General features: G+C 31.0%; 2 protein-coding genes across 2 annotated transcripts; one reads left to right on the forward strand and one right to left on the reverse strand.

Annotated features, from left to right (window-relative positions):
• Positions 1–7,057: 7,057 nt before the first annotated feature.
• LOC106425096 (putative 3,4-dihydroxy-2-butanone kinase) lies at positions 7,058–11,857 on the forward strand. Its single transcript, XM_048779396.1, has 19 exons — positions 7,058–7,298; positions 7,617–7,760; positions 7,855–7,967; positions 8,064–8,111; positions 8,193–8,264; positions 8,337–8,426; positions 8,643–8,816; positions 8,914–8,997; positions 9,153–9,208; positions 9,355–9,485; positions 9,569–9,667; positions 9,755–9,999; positions 10,075–10,115; positions 10,220–10,303; positions 10,400–10,476; positions 10,558–10,670; positions 10,752–10,847; positions 10,922–11,042; positions 11,151–11,857. The coding sequence occupies exons 1-19, from the start codon at positions 7,259–7,261 to the stop codon at positions 11,636–11,638; spliced, it is 2,316 nt and encodes a 771-aa protein (XP_048635353.1). The 5' UTR covers positions 7,058–7,258; the 3' UTR covers positions 11,639–11,857.
• A 676-nt stretch (positions 11,858–12,533) lies between these two features.
• On the reverse strand, positions 12,534–13,767 carry LOC125608855 (large ribosomal RNA subunit accumulation protein YCED homolog 1, chloroplastic-like). Its single transcript, XM_048779397.1, has 2 exons — positions 13,630–13,767; positions 12,534–13,369 (listed from the first exon to the last, which is right to left on the reverse strand). The coding sequence occupies exon 2, from the start codon at positions 13,261–13,263 to the stop codon at positions 12,703–12,705; it is 561 nt and encodes a 186-aa protein (XP_048635354.1). The 5' UTR covers positions 13,264–13,369; positions 13,630–13,767; the 3' UTR covers positions 12,534–12,702.
• Between the last annotated feature and the right edge of the window lie 5,308 nt (positions 13,768–19,075).

Consider the following 19,075-nt stretch of genomic DNA (forward strand, 5'->3'; position numbering starts at 1 on the left):
TCATGTCCTTAGAAGGTTATGCCTTTTTCCCAAAAAAAAAATACATGGGCATTCGGGTTAAAATGTCTACTATAGACAAAATATGATGTACCAAATTTTTAATGATAACAAATTAGCCCAATTCAATAATTTAAATTACGTTGGCTAAATAAAATTTGCAAAAATCTGTATTTGTTTTTGAATGTTTTCTCGTAACTTGCTTTTTATTATTTTTCATGTTTCTGTCTAAATAATTTATTTTTTCAAAACATATTCAACTTCAAATCCGAACATTAATAGTATAATTTCATAAACCCACACAAAAAGAAACTATAATATTTTACAATTTAATTTTACTTTACTAAGTAAAATGAATAAAATCACAATAAAAGGAAAATATAATCTCATAGTTCATAAGTAGACGTTAAAGACATTGAGAAAAAACACACAATTGTCAAAATTTAAGAATATATAACAAGAACATAAACATGAACAAATATCCGGGTCAAAGTCTAGTAAATTTTAAAATCTAAGACAAACTCTGTGTTATTGGTTTTTTGATGTTAAAATCCATATTCAAATCCAATGTTATTGTTTCTATGAATTTAAAATAGATTTTGAAATCTAGTGTTATTCAATAGCATACTATATGATTGGTCCGTACATGCGGGCTTAATCGTTTTACAAATATATATTAGTTTATATTTTATTAATTCAAAAATCAGCATAACTTATTATTTATGTTTTCAAAAAAATTAAATCAAACATCAAATTATATATATATATATATGTATATATATGACGTAAATTTAATTAAAAAAAAATATATATGTTTATTATTGTGCTGAAAATTTAAAAGAAATCATTCACATATCAAAAATATTTTAGTAAATATATTTATACAAATTTAGTTGATTAATCTTTAATTATAAATTGTTTATTTGTTATTTTCTAACTTTTATAATTGGAAAAATAAATTTTAAGATAAAAACACAATATATAAGAATTATCTTATTTGAAAAACTTAATATTATAATAAAAATTCGATTTTAATTATATAATTAATTATATATAAAATTCATTAAGGGTAACAATGACTTTAACCGCTTAATTATTATAAATAGTTTTATATCTTATTTTAAATTTTATAACTGAAAAATATGTTTTAAGATAACAACACAATGTAAAAATTATCTTTTTGAAAAAATAATATTATAAATAAAAATTCGTTTTTGATTATATAGTTAATTATATATAAATTTATTAAGGGTATTATATTATATTAACCGCTCTAACTTTTAATGTGAGAGCTCCGATACTAAAATTTACTATTATAAACTAGGTGTTTCGCCCGCACGTGCGGGCATAAAATTTTTATAACTACTTATTAATACATGTATTACTAATTAAAAGTTATAATTTTAAAGTATTATTTATGTTTTCATTAAAAATTCTTATGTATTAGAAATTTTAAAATTAATTTGTACACTATATTCACTTGTACTTGATATTCTCTTTCAATTATATACAATTAATAATTTTACTAAATATTTAGTTATGTATTTTCTGTTTTTAAACTTTTAACCATTTTATTAAAATATATATTTTTGCATAACAACACAATATTGTTCCAAAAAAAAGGATAACAACACAATATATGTACGAATTCTCTTTTTATTTTAAATATATATTTAAATTATGGATAATTTTTATTTTTATTAATTGTAAGCACTTATCTAATCAAATAAACACTAAATTCGTTTTTTATTTTATCTAATTTATTTAATTTATTCATTAAGGGTATAAACGATATTAATCATGCTAACTTTTAACGTGATAGCTTTGTTGTCAAAATTTACTTCGCAAATAATAGTATAGATTGTTTAATGACAACATTATACATGTTCTTATGTACTAATTTAATGTTTTTATTAAATAGGTCTTTAAATTTTTTTTTTGCTAGGACTTTTTTAAAAAGGAAAACATTATATTTTATAAATCTCCTTTTTATTTACAATTAAAAAATTAGAAAATATGAAATACTCTTTTTAAAATTTTGTTTAAGATTTTAGAAAACGTAAATTATTGTCATATTACCTATTACAATTATCTTCTCTTTAGAATTTCATAAAAAAAATATTGCTCTCAAATAATTATTTATAGTTATTAATAAATATTTTTAAATTGTATTTTTAGAATTTATATCAATACTAATTTTACACTTCTTTTGTTAATTAAATATTTTTTACTATCATGTTCAAAATCAAACACTCTCATAAAAATAATATCAAATAAAATTTACAATTCTCTTTTGGTTAGGACTTAAAAATGTTACACAAATTTCTTTTGTGTATAAAAAAGGAAAAAAATAATGAAATATTCTTTTACAGTTTTGTAGGATTTTAGAAAAAGAAATTAATATTACATAATCTTTTACTATTATATTTTGTCTAGGATATAAAAAAATAAAATTTCTATCAAATAACTATTTCCAGTTAGTATTAACTATTTTTAAAAGTTGTAATTTTCAAATAGTTTTTTTCAATATCATTAATATTTTTACAATTTTTTTGTTAATTGAATAATTGTTACTATCATGTTTATCATTAAATTTTTGAAGTAAAATTACTACTAAATAAAATTTACAATTCTCTCTAGTCACGACTTAAAAAGAAAAAGATAAATTCTTACTTGGTTAAGATTAAGAAAGAATTTTCTTTTAAAAATCTCTTTTATTTAAGATTTTAGGAAAAGAAAAAAGTTATTTTCACATAATGGAAGTTTTTATTGACACTAACTTTTTAATTGACACATATCACAATCATACATATCAAGTGAAATATTTGAAGTTAATTTTGGTTTATATTTTTTAACACAAAATTATTAAAAAGTAAAGTTAGTTAATTATAATAAAAATAATATTAATTTTATGTTTTTAATTTATTTGCGCTTTTAAAAATAAAATTAATTATTTTTTTTCTTTTAGATTTTTAAACAACTATTTTATTTTTAATTGAAAAAATCTGTTTAATTATTTATATATTTTGTCTTATACATACAAATACATATTTAACATATTTACACATACTCATGTACGACAATAACATCAAAATAAAAGTTATGCTAGCATCATAAGTTGTAGTAAGGATAATAAAAAGTTGAGTTGTATCAAAAAATTAAAAGAAAATACTTAGGTAATACTTTTCATGTAAATACTATTGTATTTCGTAAAAATAATATGTGGAATCTTAAACCTAAATATATATGTAAAATATTTGTAGCTATTTTTTTCATAATTTATTAACATACAATTATCTATTAAAAAAAGAAAGTTATTTACTTATAAGAAAATAATAACAGTATTTTTACAATTTTCATTTAATTACCCTTTTAAAAAAGTAATATTTTTTATTTTAAAGTTAGTTTTTTCTTCATATTTTTATTAAATAATTGATTGTACTTGTAGGATTTTAACAATTTGTTTTTGTTTAACATTTTGTTTTTAAAGTTAATGTTTATCTTTTATAATTCTCTATCTTTAGTATCTTTTAAAACAAACATTATAATGAAAAATAATAATAACAATAATAATAATAATAGTAATAATAATAATAAGACTATTAAATAATATTTATAATTAATTTTAATGAAAAATCGTTTTTTATTATTTTAGTATATATATTTTTGATTATGACATAGTTTAACACATATCACATTTTTAAATATATAACTACCATGTGTCACAATCATGTTAATTAGCAATTTTAAAAAACCAAGCTCAGTATAATATTTTATAATTATATTTTCATTAAAAGTTTTGAAAAGAAAAATTATATTAAATTATTTTTTTTAAAATCTATTTTTTACGATTTTGAAAAAGGAAAATTTCTTAAACATTTACTACTAAATATTTTTAAAAAATCGTTTTTACTATTAAATAATTTTAAAAGTAGTTTTTTCAAATTTTGTTTTATTATCTTATTATATATATTTTTAATCATTATATATTTAAACACATGTTACAATATTAGAACAGATATTATTATCAATAAGATATTTTGCAATTATTTTTTTGATTAGGATTTTGAAAAAGGAAAATTACTATTAAATAATATATATAATAAGATTTTTAATAAAATTCGTTTTTGTTAATATCTTAGTATATATATATATATTTAATTATGTGATAGATTAACACATGTCACAATCTTAAATATATAATTGCCATGTGTCGCAATCATGTTAATTAGCAACTTTGAAGAACCAAACTTTATATAATAAGATTTTCTAACTTTTATAATTGAAAAAATAAATTTTAAGATAACAACACAATATATAAGAATTATCTTATTTGAAAAACTTAATATTATTAATAAAAGTTCGATTTTAATTAATTAATTATATTTAAAATTCATCAAGGGTAACAATGACTTTAATCGCTTAATTATTATAAATAGTTTTATATCTTATTTTAAATTTTATAACTGAAAAATATGTTTTAAGATAACAACACAATGTAAAAATTATCTTTTTGAAAAAATAATATTATAAATAAAAATTCGTTTTTTGATTATATAGTTAATTATATATAAATTAATTAAGGGTATTATATTATATTAACCGCTCTAACTTTTAATGTGAGAGCTCCTTTACTAAAATTTACTATTATAAACTAGGTGTTTCGTCCGCACGTGCGGGCATAAAAATTTTATAACTACTTATTAATACATGTATTACTAATTAAAAGTTTAATTTTAAAGTATTATTTATGTTTTCATTGAAAATTCTTATGTATTAGAAATTTTTAAAATTCATTTGTACACTATATTCACTTGTACTTGATATTCTCTTAAAATTATATACAATTAATAATTTTACTAAATATTTAGTTATGTATTTTCTGTTTTTAAACTTTTAACCATTTTATTAAAATATATATTTTTGCATAACAACACAATATTGTTCCAAAAAAAAGGATAACAACACAATATATGTACGAATTCTCTTTTTATTTTAGATATATTTTTAAATTATGGATAATTTTTATTTTTATTAATTGTAAGCACTTATCTAATCAAATAAACACTAAATTCGTTTTTTATTTTATCTAATTTATTTAATTTATTCAATAAGGGTATAAACGATATTAACCATGCTAACTTTTAACGTGAGAGCTCAATTCCAAAAATTTACTTCGCAAATAATAGTATAGATTACAATATTAGAACGGATATTATTATCAATAAGATATTCTGCAATTATTTTTTTGATTAGGATTTTGAAAAAGGAAAATTACTATTAAATAATATATATAATAAGATTTTTAATAAAATTCGTTTTTGTTAATATCTTAGTATATATATATATATATTTAATTATGAGATAGATTAACACATGTCACAATCTTAAATATATAATTGCCATATGTCGCAATCATGTTAATTAGCAACTTTGAAGAACTAAACTTTATGTAATAAGATTTTCTAACTTTTATAATTGAAAAAATAAATTTTAAGATAACAACCCAATATATAAGAATTATCTTATTTGAAAAACTTAATATTATTAATAAAAGTTCGATTTTAATTAGTTAATTATATATAAAATTCATCAAGGGTAACAATGACTTTAGCCGCTTAATTATTATAAACAGTTTTATATCTTATTTTAAATTTTATAACTGAAAAATATGTTTTAAGATAACAACACAATCTTTTTGAAAAAATAATATTATAAATAAAAATTCGTTTTTGATTATATAGTTAATTAAATATAAATTTATTAAGGGTATTATATTATATTAACCGCTCTAACTTTTAATGTGAGAGCTCCGTTACTAAAATTTATTATTATAAACGAGGTGTTTCGCCCGCATGTGCGGGCATAAATTTTTTATAACTACTTATTAATACATGCATTACTAATTAAAAGTTATAATTTTAAAGTATTATTTATGTTTTCATTGAAAATTCTTATGTATTAGAAAATTTTAAAATTCATTTGTACACTATATTCACTTGTACTTGATATTCTCTTTCAATTATATACAATTAATAATTTTACTAAATATTTAGTTATGTATTTTCTGTTTTTAAACTTTTAACCATTTTATTAAAATATATATTTTTACATAACAACACAATATTGTTCCAAAAAAAAAGATAACAACACAATATATGTACGAATTCTCTTTTTATTTTAGATATATTTTTAAATTATGGATAATTTTTATTTTTATTAATTGTAAGCACTTATCTAATCAAATAAACACTAAATTCGTTTTTTATTTTATCTAATTTATTTAATTTATTCATTAAGGGTATAAACGATACTAATCATGCTAATTTTTAACGTGAGAGCTTTGTTGTCAAAATTTACTTCGCAAATAATAGTATAGATTGTTTATTTGTTATTTTCTAACTTTTATAATTGAAAAAATAAATTTTATGATAACAACACAATATATAAGAATTATCTTATTTGAAAAACTTAATATTATTAATAAAAGTTTGATTTTAATTATATAATTAATTATATATAAAATTCACCAAGGGTAACAATGACTTTAACCGCTTAATTATTATAAATAGTTTTATATCTTATTTTAAATTTTATAACTGAAAAATATGTTTTAAGATAACAACACAATGTAAAATTATCTTTTTGAAAAAAAAATATTATAAATAAAAATTCGTTTTTGATTATATAGTTAATTATAGATAAATTCATTAAGGGTATTATAGATATTAACTGCTGTAAGTTTTAATATAAGAACTCTGTTGCTAAAATTTACTTCGCAAATAATAGTATAAATATTTATTTAAAGATTTGACTTGAAATTAGATTTTTGTGGATTTCTAAATGTTTTTTGGGTAAAAATACAAAAAAACACACGCATTCTTGAGAAAATGAAATACAAAGACGCAGCAACACGACACAGGCGCGCGGAAACGTAATTCATAACCGGCCGGTTAAAACGTGATTAGGAAATAAACCAATGCGGATAAAGTAATTAACTAATTCGTCATAAAATATCTTATCTAGATAAAGATTGGGCCTGGCCCATTACACGTCTGCGACCGCCATTTATTTTGAACTTTTTGGGGTTTCTCGTACGGAAACTCTCTCTCTCTTTCTCTCTCTCTCTCTCTATAGCTTTTCTTCTTTCTAGTTGCTTCTTCTCTCTCTCTCTGTCACTAAACCTTCTCCTCCAATCCTCTCCCGCTTTCGTGCGAGCTTCTCCGATTCTTAAGTTTTGATTGCCCCAATACTCACGAAAATGGTTTACGCGGCCAAGAAATTCATCAACAACCCCAACGGTTCGTCCTCTTCGTCTTCTTTGTTCTCTCTTTCTCTGTTTGGCGGTGTTGTTTAATTATTACGGCGTAGATTAGGTCGATGATGATTGTGAATGATCTAGCGAACTGTTTGCGAATTTTCTTTAGTATGGCGGTGTTGTTTCGTCTCTGGTCCCGAATGTTGCTTTGTCACTGTGTTGTTTCGTTGCATGGTCAACCTGATGAGGAATCGATCTTGATTTCCATGGTTTAGGTTATAATTTCTGTATTATCGGAGGAATGGCTAGTTACCTTTTCTTGAAATTGAATGTAATACATAATACTGGTTTGGTTTTGCAGATGCTGCGACTGATGTCATCAAGGGACTTGTGGACACTTATCCTGGACTCCAGTTTTTGCTTGGCTTCGGCATTCATAAGGTTAAGGTGGTGATACAAGCTGGTGTCTCTGTTGGGAAGTATGACAAGGTTGCCGTAATATCAGGTGGGGGATAGTTTGTGACTTCAACATTGTTTATTTTGGGTTTACTTTAGGGTTCTTGAACCTTTTATGAAGTTATGCCTTTTTTTTTATGCAGGTGGAGGCAGTGGGCATGAGCCAGCTCATGCTGGGTACGTTGGAGAAGGAATGCTTACAGCTGCTATCTGCGGAGATGTCTTTGCCTCTCCATCAGTTGGTTCCATCGTGGCTGTAAGTCTCCCCTGTGTGGTTTCTCCCTCTTTTTTTTTCTTTCTTTCTTCTGCCTCTTCTTTTGAGTGAATGATATATTTTTCTTTCCCGTTTCAGGGAATTCGTGCTGTAACTGGTTCTCAGGGATGTCTTTTGATCGTCAAGGTAATCAGAGTGGGAAAAGACTATGGACTCTTGTCTTTATTTTTTTGCTTAATGTAGTTTCTCTATTAATTCTCTTTACAGAACTACACTGCTGACCGCTTGAACTTTGGTTTGGCTGCTGAGGAAGCGAAGTATGAAGGTTACAAAGTAGAGGTACTGCTCGTTATTGCTTTTCCCAAGTTTAAGAGCGTTGTAAAGTACATGATAGCATAATCTTCTTTGTAGACTGTTATTGTTGGAGAGGATTGTGCTTTACCCCCTCCTCGAGGTTTTGCTGGACGCAGGGGCTTAGCAGGAACGATTCTTGTACATAAGGTTCTCCCTCCCTTCCTCTCATTGCAATCTAATGTCTTTACTATAAGTCCCCTGTCGGTTGCTCTCATTTCTGGCACTGTATTTTCCTAAATTGTGCGTCTGAAACCTTGGTCTGCGATGTTTAGCTCAGCCTAGCTTGGTTTGAACCTTCAAGCATCAGTTCTGAGCATAAACCTTCAAGCATCAGTTTTGTCATTCGCTTCTGCTTGGTTACAGGTTGCTGGCGCAGCAGCAGCTGCTGGTCTTTCTCTAGAAGAAGTTGCGGCCGAGGCAAAATGTGCGTCGGAGATGGTTGGTACCTTGGGTGTTGCATTCTCTCTTTGTAAGCTTCTTGGGCCGGTTACATCAGACCGTCTGGGCCAAAAGAAGATGGAACTCGGGCTTGGAATTGTATGTTATTTTCTCATTCATTTCCCCAAGTTTGCATGAAATCTATTTTTGTTTCACTGCTGTGGTTCGTACCTTGACCTGATAATTTTTCTCTCAGCATGGAGAACCTGGTGCTGCTGTGGTTGACGTTCAACCTGTGGATGTGGTGGTTTCACTTCTTCTTCAGAAGATACTGAGTCCTGTATGTGCTAATTGTTAACTCTTGTTTCTCTAATGTGCTTTTGTCGCCATAGTCAAATACAAGTAGCCATGCTGATTATTAACTTACTATCTTTGATTAGAAGTCTATCGTGATCAACTAATGCAATATGTACATCTGTTCTTCCATTTCTGCAGGAGACCAATTATGTTCCAATTACACGCGGTGACAGAGTGGTTCTCATGGTTAATGGGTAAGCCCATTCTTATTTAAATGGATATCCGTGTTTTGCTCCCAATATTTCAACTGCAGCAAAATGTTACCTTTATGGTATCAACTTATGGTTTCTGAGAGTTATTGATTTCTGCATATTTGGTTTGTCCTTTTCATTCTTTACAGCTTAGGAGGCACCCCTTTGATGGAACTTATGATTGTAGCTGGAAAAACTGTCTCTAAATTGCAGCTTGAATTTGGACTTGCTGTTGATAGGGTATATACAGGCTTTTTTATGACTTCTCTCGACATGGCAGGTGAGTTTCAGCGATCTCCTTGAATTAGTTTACATACTCCTGTCGTCATACTGACTGTGTTTCCTTTCTTTTTCTTTTTTAAGGATTCTCTATTTCAATCATGAAGGCTGACCAGTCAACCTTAGACCGATTAGATGCTCCAACCAAGGCTCCAAGTTGGCCTGTTGGCAGTGGCACTGATGGTCCGTGAAATGTTGTTACATGTTCTATGTTTCCCTGAATTTTCTTCATTACCTAGTCTTTGATACAAAATCCTTGTTGCATTGCAGGCAACCGGCCATATCCAAAGATCTTTGTTCCTTGTCGCCCTAATACTCATTCTGAAAAACGTCAGATTCAACATTGGCGATACTATCGGCTGGGATTCGGCCAACAGCCAGATGATGAACGTGAGCTGAGTCAACAAGGTCGTGTGCTTAAGGCAGCTATTCGAGCAGCAGCAAATGCGATCATCAGTCTAAAGTATAATTTGAACGAGTGGGGTGGAGTAAGCGATGGTCGTTTTGGGTCAAAAGTAAGTCTTATTTTGGAACATGCTTTATCTTTCGCATTTCTTATTATCTTACATGCGCTTGCATTAATTGTGTAGATGTGCATAGGTGCCAAAGCTATTCTGAAAGACATGAAATAGTGAGTCTATTTGTCACTCTTACTTCCTCAGATACACAGCTCTTTGTGTTGAGTTTAGATTCCTTAAAAAATCTGAACACTTTTGTGTCTCTTATTGTATCAAGTTATCCACTCTATGATGCTGCTGAAACGATGTATGCGATTGGTGCATCAATCAGCAAAGCCATGGGGGGGACAACTGGAATTATGTAAACTCATGAAGTTATTTGAAAATTATTTCATATATAGTCTGGGTCATGTTTTTGGCTTTCACTGATAAAGACTGTTACGTCTTATGAAAATAGGTACAATCTACTCTGCAAGGCAGCTTACGCGGAGCTAAAAAAAGATAACATTGACGAGGAAGTCACTCCCAGAGACTGTGAGATAATGCTTCTTGAATGTGGTTCGTATTGGAATGGTCGCATACTTGTTTTAACTCAGGCTTTTCTTGAATCATCAGGGTCTGAAGCACTCAAGGCATCAATAGCTTCTGTGAGGAAATATGGTGGAGCAACTGAGGGATACAGAACGATGCTAGATGCGCTCATCCCAGCTTCACAAGTTCTTGAAGAGGTGACAAAGAGCCGCGTGCGTTTTTCACATTTTGAAATATTGCGAGTACTAATGTTTTCTTCCTGCTTTTGATATGAATAGAATCTGAGCGCTGGAGTGGACCCAGTAACTGCTTTTAGTGTGTCAGCTGTAGCAGCAACTAAAGGAGCGAAATCAACCATACAGATGCAAGCTCAGGTGAACCATTTCGGTTTGCTTTGACTATATATTGTATCCTTTTCGATTTGATTTGACTGGATTCTATTCTACAGGCTGGGAGATCGAGTGCAGAGAATCTTGCAACAGTTCCAGATCCAGGTGCAATGGCTGCAGCAGTATGGTACAGGGCGGCGGCAAGAGCCGTGAGGAAGAAACAGCATCTAAAACCTTACGGTATGGTTAGATTAGTAGCTTTCTTCTATGCATAGATTCTCTGCTTTGTGTGTTTTCATTTTTGTGTTTGGATCTTTGTTAACTCAATACCTTCTTCTATACTAACAGAAGGTAGCGTTGTTCCCAAAAGCCCCACTGTCCCTTCTCGAGATGGTGTTTTCTACTTTGACTTCCCAGATATTGGTAGGCATACGTGTCGAGACCCTACATTTGTCAAAACTCTTGGTGCTGTCGAGGTGACTCCCTCCGGTGGCTCTCCACGCTCTACGGTTGGGCAGTCCGACAGACTCTCTTGCAACCTTGGGGCCTTGGTGTCGGTTCGAAAATGGGGCATAATTCGCTTCAAGAAAAACGGTGAGAATAAAACGTTCGTAGCTCGGCAAGGATGTCGGATCACTGTACCATTTGGAGGCATTGTCACATATTGCAACAGTATCGTGGAGATTTTTCATCATAGTGGCTTTTGGTGGAACAGTTACCTCTTGTCGTACTACTCTATCCCTCCCAAAGGTGTAGTTGACTTCCTTCGCTCTCCTGACAAAACAAACATGGGTTACGTTACCAGTAGAGTAGCTGAAGATGAAGATGAAGAATGACTCAGGACAGACTTTTCCTTATTTTGGTTATCAATGTAGACTTGCAATGCTAGTTTTTTTTTTGTACCTTGCTTTCTTCTCTTTGCATTAGGAATCTGATTACTATTCTCGTTCATTTTTTCTTGGTGGTTTTGTTCATATCTTGCCTATCTTGTTCTCTGGGACTGCAATTATGTGTTTGTATGCTAGTTGGTTGAAAGCATTATAATTTTACATTCACAATAAGATATATATAGGCAGAAAATATTATCATATCGCCAATTATGTGTTCCAACGCGAAGGTTTTCAGATTTTTCATATTCTGTGAAGTTCTAACTCAGGATCCCATGTCAGTTTACACTTCTTCTCGTTCTGGTCATCGTCTATCAGATTCTTCATTAAAAATACAAGATTTCTCTGTTAAGTTGTCTTCTCCATCGAATGTATTCTATCGCTAAAATTACTAAACGGTGAATTTGTTGAGTAGATAATGAATCAAGAAAGAGCGTAAGACGGATGCAGCTTCGTATCGACACTGCATCAATACATTGCTAATGCTTAATTGGGTTAGTAAGCGTCTCCGTCAGCTCTCACAGAGAATAATATAATGCTCAATTACTGATTACAAATACTTAATCCCCTTTGATTATGTGTTTTATTCTATAGATAAGTGGTGCTTAAGGAAGTCTCTGCACTTATTTTGTGTCGCTCCCGCCAGGTCACTTTCAACGTCAGAAAGAAATAATTAACAGGTCAACCTTAATGTATTCAAGAATATAACTTATTGCTTTCCTCACTAAAGTGCCTATTCATGTGTGTTTACAGGGTGAGAGCTGACATATAAAGATGGTCTGTGTATGTTCACACTAACTGTTCCGCCAAGTACAACTCAAATGAACAACATCAATCAAACATGTAAATATAAATGCTTCTTCACCGTTTTTTTTAGAACTTGACTGGTAATGCAGTGTCTAAATTAAGTGAATTGACATATGAAAATATAACAACAGTTGATCAAAAAAAACTTGAACAAGTGAATTGACATATGAAAATATAACAACAATTGATAAAGACTCATAAGAAAGCTACCTGTTGCAGCCAAGTGTGATAACAGTCCTGACAATCCCATCGAGTCTCAGCTTCTTCTTCTTCCGTATGACATCAACCGAAACTTGAACAGGTGTCCCGTCCGGATAATCCTTAACATCTTTGGTCACTCTAAGTCCCATTGAAGAAGCCCTCTTCTTCGAGACCTCAGTGGACAACTTCCCCAACCCAAGCCTCTCTAAGGTGGTGCAGTATTCCACATGTGTGACTGACGCATTTCTCCTGTACATAACCGAACCTTCCCATGGTGAACCAGTATCCTCGACGTCCTCCTGATCTTCCCAATCAATATCTATTGTGCTGTTCTCTGTAAAAGACTCTGGACTAACTAGTATCTGACTCTTTCTTAGCCTACCAAGCTTATGCGGTCCTGTGAACAAGTAGCCGATGTGCTTTCTTAAACCAGTGGTGGAATTAGGGTAGCCAATGGCAGAACATAGAATTACGGTGCCTGTTTTGAGTTTCAGAAAACTTGGGCTTGACTGTTTGGTCTGTGGCAAGGGGGGAGCTACACAAGATGAAGAGCAAAGCAGAGACATTTTTACCGCACAGGAGGCACTTGTATGTAGGTTTGTCAAGCTATCATACTAAGACAGGATGAAGGACACAAGTAGAGGAGAATCAAGCACCAGCCTTTCACAACACCTACAAGAAACATATGATGTTGCAGTGTTAAGACAGGAAGATTCACAGGAAGCATTAGAAGGAAACTATTGTAAAGGAAGTAAAGCAATTCGAGCTAGTCATTTTGTCGAACACCTGCTATGCATTATTTCATATAGATAAAGGTCACACCTTGCGACTTCCAATTTACAGCCGATGAACAAAATCATGATCGAAATTTTCCAAATTGTCTAGTGTAAATTAAAAGAGAGAAGAAGGGTTTAAGGTATGAGATTGCTTACGGACAAAACTCGCTTTCAGGACTGGACTGTGTTCCTCTCCTTTATCACTTTAGAGAGGAATCCTTGATTTTATGCTTGGAAGGAAGAGAACAGCTTCCCTCGTTTATCTTAAACCCCACCCAATCCACTCCTTACTCGGTCCAATTCGGTTCAAATTCTCGGTTTACTCTAACCAAACCAAATTGAAGTGATAAATTCATTCCCTAATAGCCATGCGGGTTCGGTTCGTCCAGTTAATTTCGTTGGGGTAGTGTGGTTTCTGATAATTCTATTGAGTTTAAACGAGCATCTGTTTTTGGTAATATTTTGTCTAAATTAATTTGGTTAGTTCTAAATAAATTCAATCATTTTTTATTTGAAATTTTAATTAGTTCGGAATTTGGTTAAAACTAAAATAAATTTGAAAACAGAACTAATAGAATATCATACCAAACATGAATTTTAATAAATGTGCCAAACTGTACCAAATTCATCATCAAACATGAATTTAAACCAAAAATTAGATTTTGACTCGCACATCCACACAACTATTTCTTTTCAATTTTGTAATATATAACATTCATAACTGATCAGCATCTTTTATTGTTTGTATATATGTTTGTTATATGTATCGTGGTTGGATGTTAAATAAATAAAGTGATATATTACATAAATTATTTGTCATATAGTTATGTTTTACTATATGAACTATTGTTCTATTGTTTTTTTTTTTATAAATCTAACCATTACTATGTTTCTATATACTAGTACATTTATTTTCAAAATATATATTTCATAGCCAATTATAAGTTATTCTTAGATACTAACTAATTAAAATAATAATATTAATTGTAAAAAAAAATTGACATTACAAAACTTCTAAACCCTAAACCTTATAACTCAAATTCTAAACACTAAAACTTAAACCTTAGTATTAACATTAGACTTATAGCTCAATCTCTAAACACTAAATCCAAGAGTTAATCCTAAACTCTAGGGTTAATCCTAAACTCTAAGATTAACCCTAAACCCTAGGGTTTAGAGCTTAAGGTTTAGGGGTTTTAGGGTTTAAGATTTTTCTGACACCGTTAAGGGTCTAAGGATAATCCTAAGTTTTAGGGCTAACCCTAGGACTTAGGGTTTAGAGTTTAGTGTTTAAAACTTGAGCTACAAGGTTTAGTTTCAATCCTAGGGTTTAAGGTTTAAGGTTTAATGTTTAGAATTTGACTTAAAATGTTTAGGGTTTACCAAGTTTTACAATGTCAATATTATTTTTACTTTTTTTTCATATTTTTTTTTCATTAAGAAAGTAACACATGACAGTTTTTTATTGGTTACTATCTAGGGAGTGAATCTATAAATTCACCATAGGGGATGAACCTAAGAATAACTCTATAATATATATAACATACTCTAGTTTTACAATATGTATATTTTCTTCTTTGTCAAAAAAAAATGTATAATTTCTTTCAAATATGCTTATCTTTTCCTTTTTTTTTCTTTCAAATATGTTTATCAGTTATGTACACATGTATTTCCTCTTTGATATATTTCAAAATCATTTTTATTCAATATATTTTTTAATTGGGAGAATTTGCCGATTTAATGAAATTATCAAAAAATTATGCAAAGTATTTAATTTGCTTTAAATCATAAATATGACCCTCAACCTCCCCTACTTTACAAATACTAAACCCTAAATCACAATTACTAAACCTTAAACCCATATAAACCCTAAATCCAAACATTAAAACATGATAAAATAATGTAGGGTTAGAAGATATAGAACACATTTTAGAAACCATCAAATAGAAAAAAACATGATAAAATAAATATAGTAGTAGAAGATAAAATGGAATATCAAATGAATCGGTTACACCAGTTATTTTAAAGAGTAATTTAGCAAATATGTTAAAAAAAATATGTTGAATATTGTGGCCAACTTTTTTTTACCTAGTTGGTGAATTATAATTTGTTTGGTTGAATATTGTGGTCAAATAAGAGCGGACAGTCTTGCGCGAAATGCCAAGAATCAAACGTGTTTCGTTGTTCATATCGATGCAGAGTTTACCAGTTTTGTTTGCAGAGTCTAGCTAGAATTTGTTTAAGTTGATGACAAAAAAATTGGTTGGTTGTCATACAATCCAATGACCGAGCTTGGCTCGAGCTCGGTCGCTACATAGCGACCAAGCGGGACGCGCGTTCGGTCGCTATGTAGCGACCGAGTGGGACGTGCATTCGGTCGTTACGTAGCAATCTTATTTGGGTTTTTCTCCGGTGTTTTGTGTTTTCTCCACAAAGCTCTCTGTAAGAGCAAATCTTTTTCGAAAGATTATTTGTCGTAGAAATATTCTCACTTTCCTCTTCGGACGTTTGAGTGTTAACTTCGTCGCAACTGTTTTTGACCCCAACAATGATGAGAATTTTTCAGATTTGGCAATGTCTCTTTCTTTTCCTAACCGTTTCATTGCTTGGCCTAATTTTAATATTGATAACCCAATTTTTGGTGATCAGTTTATTTGCTTGATTGCCCACGTGCTTGATTATTATCCTAAGAGTTTGGATCCTGTTTTTGATGTCTTAAGGATAGAAACCCTTTGATTATTTCTTTATCAGATTTGATGTGGTTTCTCTAGGTTTTTTGAATGAACAGGATAAGCATGATCATTTCCCAAGGAGAGAAAACAATGATGGACGCCAAAGGATTTGGAATTACTTGATGAAAACGACTTCATAACTCCAAAGAAGTTTCTGTCCAATCTTTTTATTCACTGAATTTCCCTTGAATTTTAATTCTTTTGTATCTGATTTCTTTCCTTTTGATATAGGTACAATGGATTTGAGGACAAATCCTTTTGAAAAGGGAGAGTATGATGTGCCCCAGTCCACGGACCAGTCCAAGGAATCAGACCAACATGAAGTTCAGGACGTTCTGAACATTTTATCCGAAGTTCATATTTTTCACCAAACTGGCCAGACTGACCGGACAGTGTACTGGACTGTCCCACATGCATCCGGAATAGAGCTTTGGCTGGAACCATGGCCAGATGACCGATTTTACCGTACTGGACTTTGTCTTCCCCGTCCTGTTTTACATTTTAAGATCAACGGTCAAGCCAGATTCGAATTTGAACTAGTGGATTTCGAGTTAGTTCGTGCCACTTCATTTCAGGCTAGTTTGGACTGTACTGACCACGTACGGACCCTATCCGCAGTTCATTGAACCTGAACGTTTGCCGAAGAGTCTCTTTGATCAGATCTGAGATCTAAATACGTTGTCTTTAATTTTCAGATCCAGATCTAGATCTAGATCTATCATTAATACTTCTTATCTATTTTCTAGTATAAATATGCAAACACTTCTCATAATAAAATCATTCCATTTTCCTTTCAACTTTTTGTAAGCTCAAGAACTTGGAGCTTGACAGGTTGCTGCTGTGGTGGAGTTTTGGTTCGTGTACATGTGTTACACATGGAGAGTAATGTGTGACACATGCTTCGGAGAATAAAAAGGAAACGTCAAGATGCGATGATGTGTGATATTTCTATATGCTTGGTTGACGAAATAAGCATTAAAGGAATGTTATTAGATCACAAATTGGAATATTTGGTGATGCTAAAATATAGGAAATATTATATTAGATAATAGGAAAATATTATTTAATATATATGGTGGCTTTACCTAAGATTAGGGTTAGAGCTTTCACGTTGTAATTCTCAGAGAGAAACACAAAGGGTTTTGGGGTTTCATAGCTGAGTGAATTGGTAGACTTGATCAACAGGTGTTGAGTCAAGTAAGTTGGGTGTGTTAGAAATCGATCCGTGTCGAGTTGTGTAATTCGGATCAAACAAGTCTGTAAGAGATTGTGTAAAGGATTTCTAATAAAAGATACACAAGTTCTTGGAATCACTTTGTGCCTTGTGTTTTCGCTGTATCTCGATTTTACACTTTTGAGTCTTTACTCTCTGTTCTTCGATTAGAACTTTTTTTAGTTTCTTTGGTGTGGTTAGCTCCAAACAAACGCTTCTTTCTTGCTGGACCGGTGCATCATATCCGGAAACAGATTGAGTTTGCTTCCTTCTCGGACCTGTGAGTCATATCAGGCGACAATCAAGTACCCTGGTAGTATCATTGGGCCATCCGCAACCCTTTGTGTCATTATTCATTCCATCAGTTCTCCTTTCTCACGGATCGAGTCCATATCTTTTCTTAACGGTCGAGTGTTCGTTCCTTAGGGCGCATCAGTAGATATAGTGGTGGTGGAGATGGTTACTCGTGAGGAGTAGATGGTGGTGGATACAGTGGAGGTGGAAGACAGGAGAGAGAGAGAGAGAGAGAGAGAGAGAGAGAGAGAGAGAGAGAGAGAGAGAGAGAGAGAGAGAGAGAGTGATATATGGAGGTGGAGGTGGATACCGGAGTGTAGGTTGCAGTGGTTATAGATACAGTGGTGGTGACAGTGAGGGCGATGGATACTAGAGTGGAAGTTGTGGTGGTTATGGATATGAAGGTGGTGGTTATGGATTCTTATGGAGATGGTTACTCGAGAGGAGGAGATGGTGGTAAATACGGTGGAGGTGAAAGATGGAAGAGTGGGTGATATGGAGGTTGCGGTGGTGGAGATGGTTACTCGAGAGGAGGAGATGGTGGTAAATACGGTGGAGGTGAAAGATGGAAGAGTGGGTGATACGGAGGTTTCAGTGGCTGTGGTTACAGTTATTTATAATGTACTAGAAGGTTTTCCGCGCTCCGCGCGAAGTTTATTACTTTGATGTTGTGTGTTTGTAAGAATTGGATGATCCCGTTGCTTGAATGATGATGAGCTAAAGTTGTCGCAAATGTGTTTATCTTATGGCCAATGCTAAGTTGGGAGTTTGATATGTTGTCAGAATGTCAGTGATCCAGTGAATTTAGAATGAGTCTGACTTCTAATCAACTCAACCATGCTCAGTTCATAACTTACCTTCTACTCAGCCAATATGTTGATAAACCAAACGTTTTATAGGGGGATCCATTTAGGTCGAAATGGCTTCTGTGCGGACCTTATTCATTTCACTGTAATGACCATTGAACGGATGTATATTTCTTTACCAAATGCATTATGTTACTTTTTAATTTGTTTGCAACTACTGAGATTAAATTGGTAGACACCTTATTTGCTAGATATCATCAAGGAATCAGAAGATACGTTCTCGTTCTGGCTCTCATTTTGGTTTATCAAAATCAATTCTTTTCCAATTTTGTTAACTATGAATGAAAACTTTTCAAATTTGAGTTTTCTTTGTAGCTGGTGTGTTTGTTTGGGTCTTTGTGAAGTAACTTATAGTTGAGAAGCTTACAGTTCATGATCTAACAAAGAGAAGAAAATCTCTGAAGCTATCACAAATAATTCATATATTAAAATAACTAATAAATGATAAGCCTTCTACATATGAATTGTTTTTTTCCCAACTTCTTCATCTACTCCCT

The sequence above is a fragment of the Brassica napus genome, chromosome A5, assembly GCF_020379485.1.
Source record: "Brassica napus cultivar Da-Ae chromosome A5, Da-Ae, whole genome shotgun sequence".
NCBI classification, from domain to species: domain Eukaryota; kingdom Viridiplantae; phylum Streptophyta; class Magnoliopsida; order Brassicales; family Brassicaceae; genus Brassica; species Brassica napus.

What these genes read in the sequence shown, in the direction of transcription:
- LOC106425096 (XM_048779396.1), top strand. Translation starts at nt 7,259, where the DNA reads ATGGTTTACGCGGCCAAGAAATTCATCAACAACCCCAACG. An exon ending in GAACGATTCTTGTACATAAG is followed by an intron (nt 8,427 to 8,642) that starts GTTCTCCCTCCC and finishes GCTTGGTTACAG; the next exon opens with GTTGCTGGCGCAGCAGCAGC. An exon ending in TGGAACTCGGGCTTGGAATT is followed by an intron (nt 8,817 to 8,913) that starts GTATGTTATTTT and finishes TTTTTCTCTCAG; the next exon opens with CATGGAGAACCTGGTGCTGC.
- LOC125608855 (XM_048779397.1), bottom strand. Translation starts at nt 13,263, where the DNA reads ATGTCTCTGCTTTGCTCTTCATCTTGTGTAGCTCCCCCCTTGCCACAG.